This window comes from Bufo gargarizans, chromosome 8 (genome assembly GCF_014858855.1).
Source record: "Bufo gargarizans isolate SCDJY-AF-19 chromosome 8, ASM1485885v1, whole genome shotgun sequence".
Taxonomy (NCBI): domain Eukaryota; kingdom Metazoa; phylum Chordata; class Amphibia; order Anura; family Bufonidae; genus Bufo; species Bufo gargarizans.
The window spans coordinates 194,351,495-194,365,402 of record NC_058087.1 but is presented as its reverse complement, the minus strand read 5'-3'; the positions used below and the strand labels follow the sequence as shown (position 1 = coordinate 194,365,402).

The 13,908-nt window shown below is 51.7% G+C and overlaps 1 protein-coding gene across 1 annotated transcript; it reads right to left on the bottom strand.

The window, feature by feature from the left end:
* Nucleotides 1-557: 557 nt before the first annotated feature.
* Nucleotides 558-12,989, bottom strand: LOC122945740 (sulfotransferase 1C1-like). Its single transcript, XM_044304909.1, has 7 exons — nucleotides 12,495-12,989; nucleotides 11,149-11,277; nucleotides 10,816-10,913; nucleotides 10,593-10,719; nucleotides 9,756-9,850; nucleotides 9,506-9,686; nucleotides 558-992 (listed from the first exon to the last, which is right to left on the bottom strand). The coding sequence occupies exons 1-7, from the start codon at nucleotides 12,664-12,666 to the stop codon at nucleotides 880-882; spliced, it is 915 nt and encodes a 304-aa protein (XP_044160844.1). The 5' UTR covers nucleotides 12,667-12,989; the 3' UTR covers nucleotides 558-879.
* Between the last annotated feature and the right edge of the window lie 919 nt (nucleotides 12,990-13,908).

Genomic DNA, 13,908 nt, shown 5'->3' with positions numbered 1-13,908 from the left:
CTCAGCAGACTGTATCACACAGGAGAGGATTAGATACACAACTCAGCAGACTGTATCACACAGGATAGGATTAGATACGTGGCTCAGCAGACGGTATCACACAGGACAGGATTAGATACACAGCTCAGCAGACAGTATCACACAGGACAGGATTAGATACACAGCCCAGCAGACAGTATCACACAGGAGAGGATTAGATACACAGCTCAGCAGACAGTGTCACACAGGATAGGATTAGATACACAGCTCAGCAGACAGTATCACACAGGATAGGATTAGATACACAGCTCATCAGACAGTATCACACAGGATAGGATTAGATACACAGCTCAGCAGGCAGTATCACACAGGATAGGATTAGATACACAGCTCAGCAGGCAGTATCACACAGGAGAGGATTAGATACACAGCTCAGCAGGCAGTATCACACAGGACAGGATTAGATACACAGCTCAGCAGACTGTATCACACAGGATGGGATTGGATACACAGCTCAGCAGACAGTATTACGCAGGATGGGATTAGATACGCGGCTCAGCAGATGGTATCACGCAGGATGAGATTGGATACATTTATTGATGCATCATCTTACAGACGGATCAGTCAGGGCGGTGCGTACAGTATATTCAGGTGCATCATTGATCTGCGTCTCTCCAGCTGTCGTGGAACTAGAAGTCCCAGCATGCCATAACAGTCTGCAGCTTCCCTGTAATGCATGTAGTTCCACAGCAGCCAGAGAGCCCCGGCTGCACACTGCTGCTGTATAACCCCCCCCCCCCCCCCCCCCCCCCACCCAAAGGGTTAATAGAGGTTATAGTGTCCGGCGGTGCCTGTGGGCAGCGGGGTATGTGAATGTCCGTCAGCAGGGGGCGCTAAGCCTCAGAGCTGCGTGCGGAAGGTCAGGTCGGTCCCCTCCATTCTTCTCCAATATTCCTTCTCAAAAATTTCATCTTGTGCCACCGTGAAATGGTTCCTCCAGTCTCCCACCACGCCTGGAGGAAGAGTAGCCGGCGTAAGACCCTCACATCACTGAGTAACCGGCTCATGTTCTCCAGTCACAGCCAGAGCTGCTGTCAACATTCTGCTGGTTCTCCTGGAAACAGAGGTTCTTCTCTATCCATGGCCCAACAGCAGAACCCCCACAATGCTGCGGGCTCTAGTAACAGAATTGTGAATGCAGCTCTGGAGGTGACTAGAGGACATAACAGCTTGTCATTGGAAGCAGTACAAATAAGGATTTTGAATGAATAGACATTAAGGTCACTGTGGAGGTCACCGTTATGGGGGCACTGTGGATGTCACTGTTATGGGGCGCTGTGGATGTCACTGTTATGGGGGGCACTGTGGATGTCACTGTTATGGGGGCACTGTGGATGTCACTGTTATGGGGGCGCTGTGGATGTCACTGTTATGGGGGCGCTGTGGATGTCACTGTTATGGGGGCGCTGTGGATGTCACCGTTATGGGGGTGCTGTGGATGTCACTGTTATGGGGGGCGCTGTGGATGTCACTGTTATGGTGGCGCTGTGGATGTCACTGTTATGGTGGCGCTGTGGAGGTCACTGTTATGGGGGCGCTGTGGATGTCACCGTTATGGGGGCACTGTGGATGTCACTGTTATGGAGGCACTGTGGATGTCACTGTTATGGGGGGATCTGTGGATGTCACTGTTATGGGGGCACTGTGGATGTCACTGTTATGGGGGCGCTGTGGATGTCACTGTTATGGGGGCACTGTGGAGGTCACTGTTATGGGGGGCACTGTGGATGTCACTGTTATGGGGGCACTGTGGATGTCACTGTTATGGGGGCACTGTGGATGTCACTGTTATGGGGGCACTGTGGATGTCACTGTTATGGGGGCACTGTGGAGGTCACTGTTATGGGGGGCACTGTGGAGGTCACTGTTATGGGGGCACTGTGGATGTCACTGTTATGGGGGCACTGTGGATGTCACTGTTATGAGGGCACTGTGGATGTCACTGTTATGGGGGCACTGTGGATGTCACTGTTATGGGGGCACTGTGGATGTCACTGTTATCGGGGCACTGTGGATGTCACTGTTATGGGGGCACTGTGGATGTCACTGTTATGGGGGCGCTGTGGATGTCACTGTTATGGGGGCACTGTGGATGTCACTGTTATCGGGGCACTGTGGATGTCACTGTTATGGGGGCACTGTGGATGTCACTGTTATGGGGGCACTGTGGATGTCACTGTTATCGGGGCACTGTGGATGTCACTGTTATGGGGGCACTGTGGATGTCACTGTTATGGGGGCGCTGTGGATGTCACTGTTATGGGGGCACTGTGGAGGTCACTGTTATGGGGGCACTGTGGATGTCACCGTTATGGGGGCACTGTGGATGTCACTGTTATGGAGGCACTGTGGATGTCACTGTTATGGGGGCGCTGTGGATGTCACTGTTATGGGGGATCTGTGGATGTCACTGTTATGGGGGCACTGTGGATGTCACTGTTATGGGGGCACTGTGGATGTCACTGTTATGGGGGCACTGTGGATGTCACTGTTATGAGGGCACTGTGGAGGTCACTGTTATGGGGGGGCACTGTGGAGGTCACTGTTATGGGGGCACTGTGGATGTAACTGTTATGGGGGCACTGTGAAGGTCACTGTTATGGGGGGCACTGTGGATGTCACTGTTATGGGGGCACTGTGGATGTCACTGTTATGGGGGATCTGTGGATGTCACTGTTATGGGGGCGCTGTGGATGTCACTGTTATGGGGGCACTGTGGATTTCACTGTTATGGGGGCGCTGTGGAGGTCACTGTTATGGGGGCACTGTGGATGTCACTGTTATGGGGGCACTGTGGATGTCACTGTTATGGGGGCGCTGTGGATGTCACTGTTATGGGGGCGCTGTGGATGTCACCGTTATGGGGGTGCTGTGGATGTCACTGTTATGGGGGCGCTGTGGATGTCACTGTTATGGGGGCGCTGTGGATGTCACCGTTATGGGGGTGCTGTGGATGTCACTGTTATGGGGGGCGCTGTGGATGTCACTGTTATGGTGGCGCTGTGGATGTCACTGTTATGGTGGCGCTGTGGAGGTCACTGTTATGGGGGCACTGTGGATGTCACCGTTATGGGGGCACTGTGGATGTCACTGTTATGGAGGCACTGTGGATGTCACTGTTATGGGGGATCTGTGGATGTCACTGTTATGGGGGCACTGTGGATGTCACTGTTATGGGGGCGCTGTGGATGTCACTGTTATGGGGAATCTGTGGATGTCACTGTTATGGGGGCACTGTGGATGTCACTGTTATGGGGGCGCTGTGGATGTCACTGTTATGGGGGCACTGTGGATGTCACTGTTATCGGGGCACTGTGGATGTCACTGTTATGGGGGCACTGTGGATGTCACTGTTATGGGGGCACTGTGGATGTCACTGTTATCGGGGCACTGTGGATGTCACTGTTATGGGGGCACTGTGGATGTCACTGTTATGGGGGCGCTGTGGATGTCACTGTTATGGGGGCACTGTGGAGGTCACTGTTATGGGGGCACTGTGGATGTCACCGTTATGGGGGCACTGTGGATGTCACTGTTATGGAGGCACTGTGGATGTCACTGTTATGGGGGCGCTGTGGATGTCACTGTTATGGGGGATCTGTGGATGTCACTGTTATGGGGGCACTGTGGATGTCACTGTTATGGGGGCACTGTGGATGTCACTGTTATGGGGGCACTGTGGATGTCACTGTTATGAGGGCACTGTGGAGGTCACTGTTATGGGGGGCACTGTGGAGGTCACTGTTATGGGGGCACTGTGGATGTCACTGTTATGAGGGCACTGTGGAGGTCACTGTTATGGGGGGCACTGTGGATGTCACTGTTATGGGGGCACTGTGGATGTCACTGTTATGGGGGATCTGTGGATGTCACTGTTATGGGGGCGCTGTGGATGTCACTGTTATGGGGGCACTGTGGATTTCACTGTTATGGGGGCGCTGTGGAGGTCACTGTTATGGGGGCACTGTGGAGGTCACTGTTATGGATGCACTGTGGATGTCACTGTTATGGGGGCACTGTGGATGTCACTGTTATGGGGGGCACTGTGGAGGTCACTGTTATGGAGGCGCTGTGGATGTCACTGTTATGGGTGCACTGTGGATGTCACTGTTATGGGGGCGCTGTGGATGTCACTGTTATGGGGGGCACTGTGGAGGTCACTGTTATGGAGGCGCTGTGGATGTCACTGTTATGGGGGATCTGTGGATGTCACTGTTATGGGGGCGCTGTGGATGTCACTGTTATGGGGGCACTGTGGATGTCACTGTTATGGGGGCGCTGTGGATGTCACTGTTATGGGGGGCACTGTGGATGTCACTGTTATGGGGCGCTGTGGATGTCACTGTTATGGGGGGCACTGTGGATGTCACTGTTATGGGGGCGCTGTGGATGTCACTGTTATGGGGGATCTGTGGATGTCACTGTTATGGGGGCGCTGTGGATGTCACTGTTATGGGGGCACTGTGGATGTCACTGTTATCGGGGCACTGTGGATGTCACTGTTATGGGGGCACTGTGGATGTCACTGTTATGGGGGCGCTGTGGATGTCACTGTTATGGGGGCACTGTGGAGGTCACTGTTATGGGGGCACTGTGGAGTCACGTTATGGGGGCACTGTGGATGTCACAGTTATGGGGGCACTGTGGATGTCACTGTTATGGAGGCACTGTGGATGTCACTGTTATGGGGGCGCTGTGGATGTCACTGTTATGGGGGATCTGTGGATGTCACTGTTATGGGGGCACTGTGGATGTCACTGTTATGGGGGCACTGTGGATGTCACTGTTATGGGGGCACTGTGGATGTCACTGTTATGAGGGCACTGTGGAGGTCACTGTTATGGGGGGCACTGTGGAGGTCACTGTTATGGGGGCACTGTGGATGTCACTGTTATGAGGGCACTGTGGAGGTCACTGTTATGGGGGGCACTGTGGATGTCACTGTTATGGGGGCACTGTGGATGTCACTGTTATGGGGGATCTGTGGATGTCACTGTTATGGGGGCGCTGTGGATGTCACTGTTATGGGGGCACTGTGGATTTCACTGTTATGGGGGCGCTGTGGAGGTCACTGTTATGGGGGCACTGTGGAGGTCACTGTTATGGATGCACTGTGGATGTCACTGTTATGGGGGCACTGTGGATGTCACTGTTATGGGGGGCACTGTGGAGGTCACTGTTATGGAGGCGCTGTGGATGTCACTGTTATGGGTGCACTGTGGATGTCACTGTTATGGGGGCGCTGTGGATGTCACTGTTATGGGGGGCACTGTGGAGGTCACTGTTATGGAGGCGCTGTGGATGTCACTGTTATGGGGGATCTGTGGATGTCACTGTTATGGGGGCGCTGTGGATGTCACTGTTATGGGGGCACTGTGGATGTCACTGTTATGGGGGCGCTGTGGATGTCACTGTTATGGGGGGCACTGTGGATGTCACTGTTATGGGGCGCTGTGGATGTCACTGTTATGGGGGGCACTGTGGATGTCACTGTTATGGGGGCGCTGTGGATGTCACTGTTATGGGGGATCTGTGGATGTCACTGTTATGGGGGCGCTGTGGATGTCACTGTTATGGGGGCACTGTGGATGTCACTGTTATGGGGGCATCTGTGGATGTCACTGTTATGGGGGCAGCTGTGGATGTCACTGTTATGGGGGCACTGTGGATGTCACTGTTATGGGGGCACTGTGGATGTCACTGTTATGGGGGCACTGTGGATGTCACTGTTATGGGGGCGCTGTGGAGGACACTGTTATGGGGGCACTGTGGATGTCACTGTTATAGAGGGCACTGTGGATGTCACTGTTATGGAGGCACTGTGGATGTCACTGTTATGGGGGCACTGTGGAGGTCACTGTTATGGATGCACTGTGGATGTCACTGTTATGGGGGCACTGTGGAGGTCACTGTTATGGGTGCACTGTGGATGTCACTGTTATGGGGGCGCTGTGGATGTGACTGTTATGGGGGCGCTGTGGAGGTCACTGTTATGGGGCGCTGTGGATGTCCACTGTTATGGGGGCGCTGTGGAGGTCACTGTTATGGGGGTGCTGTGGATGTCACTGTTATGGGGGCACTGTGGATGTCACTGTTATGGGGGCACTGTGGATGTCACTGTTATGGGGGCACTGTGGAGGGTCACTGTTATGGGGGCACTGTGGATGTCACTGTTATGGGGGCACTGTGGATGTCACTGTTATGGGGGCACTGTGGATGTCACTGTTATGGGGGCACTGTGGATGTCACTGTTATGGGGGCGCTGTGGAGGTCACTGTTATGGGGGCACTGTGGATGTCACTGTTATGGGGGCACTGTGGATGTCACTGTTATGGGGGCACTGTGGAGGTCACTGTTATGGGGGCACTGTGGATGTCACTGTTATGGGGGCACTGTGGATGTCACTGTTATGGGGGCACTGTGGATGTCACTGTTATGGGGCACTGTGGATGTCACTGTTATGGGGGCACTGGGGTGGTCACTGTTATGGGGCACTGTGGATGTCACTGTTATGGGGGCACTGTGGATGTCACTGTTATGGGGGCACTGTGGATGTCACTGTTATGGGGGCACTGTGGATGTCACTGTTATGGGGCACTGTGGATGTCACTGTTATGGGGGCACTGTGGATGTCACTGTTATGGGGGCACTGTGATGTCACTGTTATGGGGCACTGTGGAGGTCACTGTTATGGGGGCACTGTGGATGTCACTGTTATGGGGGCACTGTGGATGTCACTGTTATGGGGGCACTGTGGATGTCACTGTTATGGGGCACTGTGGATGTCACTGTTATGGGGGCACTGTGGATGTCACTGTTATGGGGGCACTGTGGATGTCACTGTTATGGGGCACTGTGGATGTCACTGTTATGGGGCACTGTGGATGTCACTGTTATGGGGGCACTGTGGATGTCACTGTTATGGGGGCACTGTGGATGTCACTGTTATGGGCACTGTGGAGGTCACTGTTATGGGGCTGTGGATGTCACTGTTATGGGGGCACTGTGGATGTCACTGTTATGGGGGCGCTGTGGATGTCACTGTTAGGGGCGCTGTGGATGTCACTGTTATGGGGGCGCTGTGGATGTCACTGTTATGGGGGCACTGTGGAGGTCACTGTTATGGGGGCGCTGTGGAGGTCACTGTTATGGGGGCACTGTGGAGGTCACTGTTATGGGGGGCACTGTGGATGTCACTGTTATAGGGGGCACTGTGGATGTCACTGTATGGGGGGCATCTGTGGATTGTCACTGTTATAGGAGGCACTGTGGATGTCACTGTTATGGGGGATCTGTGGATTGTCACTGTTATGGAGGCACTGTGGATGTCACTGTTATGGGGGCACTGTGGATGTCACTGTTATGGAGGCACTGTGGATGTCACTGTTATGGGGGCACTGTGGATGTCACTGTTATGAGGCACTGTGGAGGTCACTGTTATGGGAGTCACTGGGTGGATGTCACTGTTATGGAGGCACTGTGGATGTCACTGTTATGGAGGCACTGTGGATGTCACTGTTATGGACGGCACTGTGGATGTCACTGTTATGGGGCACTGTGGATGTCACTGTATTAGGGGCACTGTGGATGTCACTGTTATGGGTGCACCTGTGGAGGTCACTGTTATGGGGGCGCTGTGGATGTCACTGTTATGGGGGCGCTGTGGATGTCACTGTTATGGGGGCGCTGTGGATGTCACTGTTATGGGGGCGCTGTGGATGTCACTGTTATGGGGGCGCTGTGGATGTCACTGTTATGGGGGCGCTGTGGATGTCACTGTTATGGGGGCGCTGTGGATGTCACTGTTATGGGGGCGCTGTGGATGTCACTGTTATGGGGGCACTGTGGATGTCACTGTTATGGGGGGCACTGTGGATGTCACTGTTATGGGGGCACTGTGGATGTCACTGTTATGGGGGCGCTGTGGATGTCACTGTTATGGGGGGCGCTGTGGATGTCACTGTTATAGGGGCACTGTGGATGTCACTGTTATGGGGGCACTGTGGAGGTCACTGTTATGGGGGCACTGTGGATGTCACTGTTATGGGGGCACTGTGGATGTCACTGTTATGGGGGCACTGTGGATGTCACTTTATGGGGGCACTGTGGATGTCACTGTTATGGGGGCACTGTGGATGTCACTGTATTAGGGGCACTGTGGATGTCACTGTTATGGGGGGCACTGTGGATGTCACTGTTATGGGGGCCACTGTGATGTCACTGTTATGGGGGCACTGTGGATGTCACTGTTATGGGGGCACTGTGGATGTCACCTGTTATGGGGGCCTGTGGATGTCACTGTTATTGGGGGGGGGGGCACTGTGGATGTCATCTGTTATAGGGGCACTGTGGATGTCACTGTTATGGGGGCACTGTGGATGTCACTGTTATGGGGGCACTGTGGAGGTCACTGTTATGGGGGCACTGTGGATGTCACTGTTATCGGGGCACTGTGGAGTCCCTGTTATGGGGGCACTGTGGATGTCACTGTTATGGGGGCACTGTGGATGTCACTGTTATGGGGGCCACTGTGGATGTCACTGTTATGGGGGGCACTGTGGATGTCACTGTTATGGGGGCACTGTGGATGTCACTGTTATGGGGGCGCTGTGGATGTCACTGTTAGGGGGGCACCTGTGGATGGTCACTGTATTGGGGCACTGTGGATGTCACTGTTACTGGGGGCACTGTCGATGTCACTGTTATGGGGCACTGTGGATGTCACTGTATTGGGGCACTGGGAGGTCACTGTTACGGGGGCACTGTCGAGGTCACTGTTATGGGGGCACTGTGGATGTCACTGTTATGGGGGCACTGTGGATGTCACTGTTATGGGGGCACTGTGGAGGTCACTGTTATGGGGGCACTGTGGATGTCACTGTTATGGGGGATCTGTGGATGTCACTGTTATGGGGGCACTGTGGATGTCACTGTATTGGGGGCACTGTGGAGGTCACTGTTACGGGGGGCACTGTTGAGGTCACTGTTTTGGGGGCACTGTGGATGTCACTGTTATGGGGCACTGTGGATGTCACTGTTATGGGGGCACTGTGGAGGTCACTGTTATGGGGGCACTGTGGATGTCACTGTTATGGGGGATCTGTGGATGTCACTGTTATGGGGGCACTGTGGATGTCACTGTATTGGGGGCACTGTGGAGGTCACTGTTACGGGGGCACTGTCGAGGTCACTGTTATGGGGGCACTGTGGATGTCACTGTTATGGGGCACTGTGGATGTCACTGTTATGGGGGCACTGTGGATGTCACTGTTATGGGGGCACTGTGGATGTCACTGTTATGGGGGCACTGTGGATGTCACTGTTATGGGGGCACTGTGGAGGTCACTGTTATGGGGGCAAGGTTGTTGTCATTTTCTATTTTTCTCCCATCGTGCTTCCACTTCCTTTTATCAGGGAAGTTGTCACAGCTCCGCCTCCAGGGCTAACAGGAAATGGGACCATTTACCTTTCCTCATAAAGGGGGACACGGAATGGTCCATGACGAAGGTGGGGATGGAGCTGTAGTTGGCCATGGGGTTCTCTCGCATAGCCTGGAAGGTGGTGTGGTGGTAGACATCCTCCAGGACTTCCTCCGAGAGCCCCTTCCCCAGGAACCTCCTCACCTTCTCGATCTCTCGCCTCGTGTTCTGTCAAAAGCGAGAATTGTCAGATTCACCTGGAAGCGACTTGTCCCCCCCCGGTGTGCCACCTCTGACCTCCATCATGTCCTCATAGAAGATGTAAAGGACCTGGTGCTGATCCTTCGCCTCCCACCAGCCTAAGACGTGGTCAAACCAGCTCCCCCAGGTGACTGCAACAAGAGGGAATCCAGGATTAAAGGGGACCTCCGTCATATAAACGTGTGTTGTCACAGCCCCGCCCCGTTGCTGACATCACTGAATAATTCTATGGTTTCATTGCAGTGGGTTTTAGGGACCGCCATGGGCACGAGACAGAGGCCGTGGTCTGACTCTGCTCTTCCTTCTTTTGTATACCCACAGATCGGGAGTGACAATCCTTGCAGCAGTTTATGTAGCTTCAAATCTGGAGTTCTCCTTTAAGTTTAAAAAAACTAAGGTTTGTTGCGGAGACTCTGCACCACAGGCGTCCACTCTCCTGATGTCTCTGCTTTATTAACACTTGCATTCACCAAGAAAAACTGGAACATATTTAAAACTCTGCCTTGTACCATTCCTCTGTTATTCCTCCTGGAAATGAATGACTGCATTGACAACTGGGTACTACCATTTCCCTTGTAGACGGGGGGTGTCTCTGTTCACTCTTATTGGACAGCGCCCTTTTGACAAGCGGAATGGTAGCACCTCAGTTTATTCCTACATTTCCAAGAGGAATAAGAGAGGAATGGCTCAATCTTATAGGGAATATATGTCAAAAGAAGGAAATCTGTTACTGGGGCCGAGTGCCTAGTGACAGGTGCTGCAGCTGGAGGAGGAGCATGTCCTGGCGGAGATCAGCGGCGCCACTCACGTCATATAGGAATATTCCATTACCAGGGGTTGTCCTTTATTTTTCTCTTGAGGACTGAGACTCACCATCTCCAGCCAGGAAGGTGGAGAAGTAAGTCCCCCAGTCGCCGGGGTCCGGGAGGCCTCTGTTCATCCTCTGGAAGTGATAATAGGACACCATGCTGTCCTTGGCGTTCCTGGCCACGTATATCACCTGTACAGGGAGGGGGAGGAGATATAATTTGGATCAGCCCAAAACGACCTGATGATGGGGGTGGCTACTCAGCCCCTCGTTGTACCTTTGACTTACCTTGCAGTCCCGTTCCCAGAAAGATGGCGGCAGCAGCTGGATGGGTAGGTGGGTTTTTAAGATGCGCGGCGGCTCCATGTTTTCTGCCAACTGCAGGCCTGAAAGAGAAGACGTTATAACGTTCATCTCCCCCCCATACAGAGATGGATCAGTCCGGAGAGGCGTGGCAGAGCAGGGGCTGTGCAGTCCAGTGAAGCCTCGGTGACCGGGTGACTGCTAGCTCCATGGACGAGGAAAATGGCGGCGGTTACGTAATCTAGGTCATAGACGGCCTCCCCCAGGATGAAGTGGTTGATAACAGGGAATAATAGGGTGCAGGAATACGGGTCCCACCTGAAGGCACGGGTTTTGGAGCTACAGCTTCCAGAAACGGATGTCTGTCGTAGGTCGGCGCCCGGCGGCACCTCTCAGCGTTGCCCTCCTGGCAGATCATATCCACAATCTCTTGCATCCATGTGATGCCTGTAAAAACGGGAAAAAATGTATCCTGAGAGATGTCACTTATACTCCAGTCACAGCCAGAGCTGCGTTCACAATTCTGTTGTCGTAAAACCATTGCAATGTTGAGATGCTGGGTCTGTGTAAGGTAGATAAATCCCAGTATATAGTCAAGTGCATGCTGCAGCTTTGGTTGTGAATAGATTATGAGACGTCACTTATACTCTACTCACATCCAGAGCTGCGTTCACAATTCTGTTTATCATAAAACCGTTGCACAGTGTTTTTAAGGTAGGTAAATCTCAGTATATAGTCAAGTGCATGCTGCAGCTTTGGTTGTGAATAAAGTATGAGACATCACTTATACTCTACTCACATCCAGAGCTGCGTTCACAATTCTGTTTATCGTAAAACCATTGCACAGTGTTTTTAAGGTAGGTAAATCTCAGTATACAGTCAAGTGCATGCTGCAGCTTTGGTTGTGAATAAAGTATGAGACATCACTTATACTCTACTCACATCTAGAGCTGCGTTCACAATTCAGTTTATCATAAAGCCGTTGCACAGTGTTTTTAAGGTAGGTAAATCTCAGTATACAGTCAAGTGCATGCTGCAGCTTTGGTTGTGAATAAAGTATGAGACGTCACTTATACTCTACTCACATCCAGAGCTGCGTTCACAATTCTGTTTATCGTAAAACCATTGCAGTGTTTTTAAGGTAGGTAAATCTCAGTATACTGTCAAGTGCATGCTGCAGCTTTGGTTGTGAATAAAGTATGAGACGTCACTTATACTCTACTCACATCCAGAGCTGCGTTCACAATTCTGTTTATCATAAAGCCATTGCACAGTGTTTTTAAGGTAGGTAAATCTCAGTATACAGTCAAGTGCATGCTGCAGTTTTGGTGGTGACTAGAGTATAAGCGATATCACAAAGTCCAGTCACATCCAGAGCTGCGTTCATAATTCTGATGTTGTAAAACCATTGCACAATTGAGCTGCAAGGTAAATCCCAGTATGTAGTCAAGTGCATGCTGGAGCCTTAGTTGTGACTAGAGTTTGAGACATCACTTATACTCCAGTCACATCCAGAGATGCATTTACAATCCTGTTATGATATAACTATTGCATGGTCTGTGTAAGGTAGGTAAACCCCAGTATGTAGTCCAGTGCATGCTGCAGCTTTGGTTGTGACTGGAGTATAAAGCAGGATGTATGCCAGCGATGGAGTTTCTCCGTACCTGCTTTTGGATAAGCGACCATCAGGACGTCCTCCGGGTGCGCCTGAAATTTCCAGATGTCGTCCCACGTGTCGCAGGTGTTCTGGTCCAGTGGAACGCCGGAGATGTATCCGATGTGCGGCCTCTGCATCACGTAACCTCCGAAGTGCTGGGCATGACGCTGAAAAGCCATGAAGACGAGGCGACCGATCAGGAAGAGATGGGAAGCAGAGGCTGCGGGGGCGAGGACTCCTGCGCCGCTCTCCAGGCGGTTTCTATGGAGTCTTCTTCCATGTGACCCTCTTCTCCGGCAGCCGTCCCTCCGTCCTGTGAAACTTCACACTTGCCAATTAAAGGGACATTACGTGGCCGGCGGTGACAGCAGTCGCTCCTGTCTGGGTTGCCCCTTTCATAAAATCCGTCCTCCTGCACACCCCATTATAATACGCCCGGTCGGGCCGTCCTAACCCTTCACCATGTGACAAACACTCTTTACGGTTTCACAACCAGACAAGCTCTGCGCTGCCAGGAGCAGTGACTTTATGTGAGATAGAAACCACCACAAAATATTTCCCATGAAACCGTATCAACCCATAAATGTTATAAACATACAACCAACAGGAGTAGATGGATCCGCTATATGTCCAGCAATAAAGTAACCACAAGTTATAATCATGAATCAAATAGTTTATTATTAACACATTGTTCACATGATTGACAAAACACATAAAAACATAATAAAAAATAGAGCTGATAGTGCATAGTTTATGGGCATAAACTAAAGTGCAAGTGCAACAAGGGTTGGTCGGCATAAAGTGCGTTACATATAGTAAAGTGCAAGTGCAACAAGGGTTGGTCGGCATAAAGTGCGTTACATATATAATGGTCTAAAGCTATATGTCCAGTCTAAAGTCTGAGCACAGACCACGTAGTACGATAAAAAGTAACTTATGACTATATTGCTGACATATGAAATATATACACAATAATCGGTATTATAATTAGAAACACAATGACGGTACATACTGACCAATGTAAAGCCCACAAAGAGCGATAGCACCACCAGTTCACTCCCCGAGGCGCGTTCCTAAAGGGGTAGTGGCTGGAGTGGTAGTGATGGTAGGTACAGTACAGACCAGAAGTTTGGACGCACCTTCTCATTCAAAGAGTTTTCTTTATTTTCATGACTATGACAATTGTAGATTCACACTGAAGGCATCAAAACTATGAATTATCACATGTGGAATTATATACATAACAAACAAGTGTGAAACAACTGAAAATATGTCATATTCTAGGTTCTTCACAGTAGCCGCCTTTTGCTTTGATTACTGCTTTGCACACTCTTGGCATTCTCTTGATGAGCTTCAAGAGGTAGTCACCTGAAATGGTCTTCCAACAGTCTTGAAGGAGATCCCAGAGATGCTTAGCACTT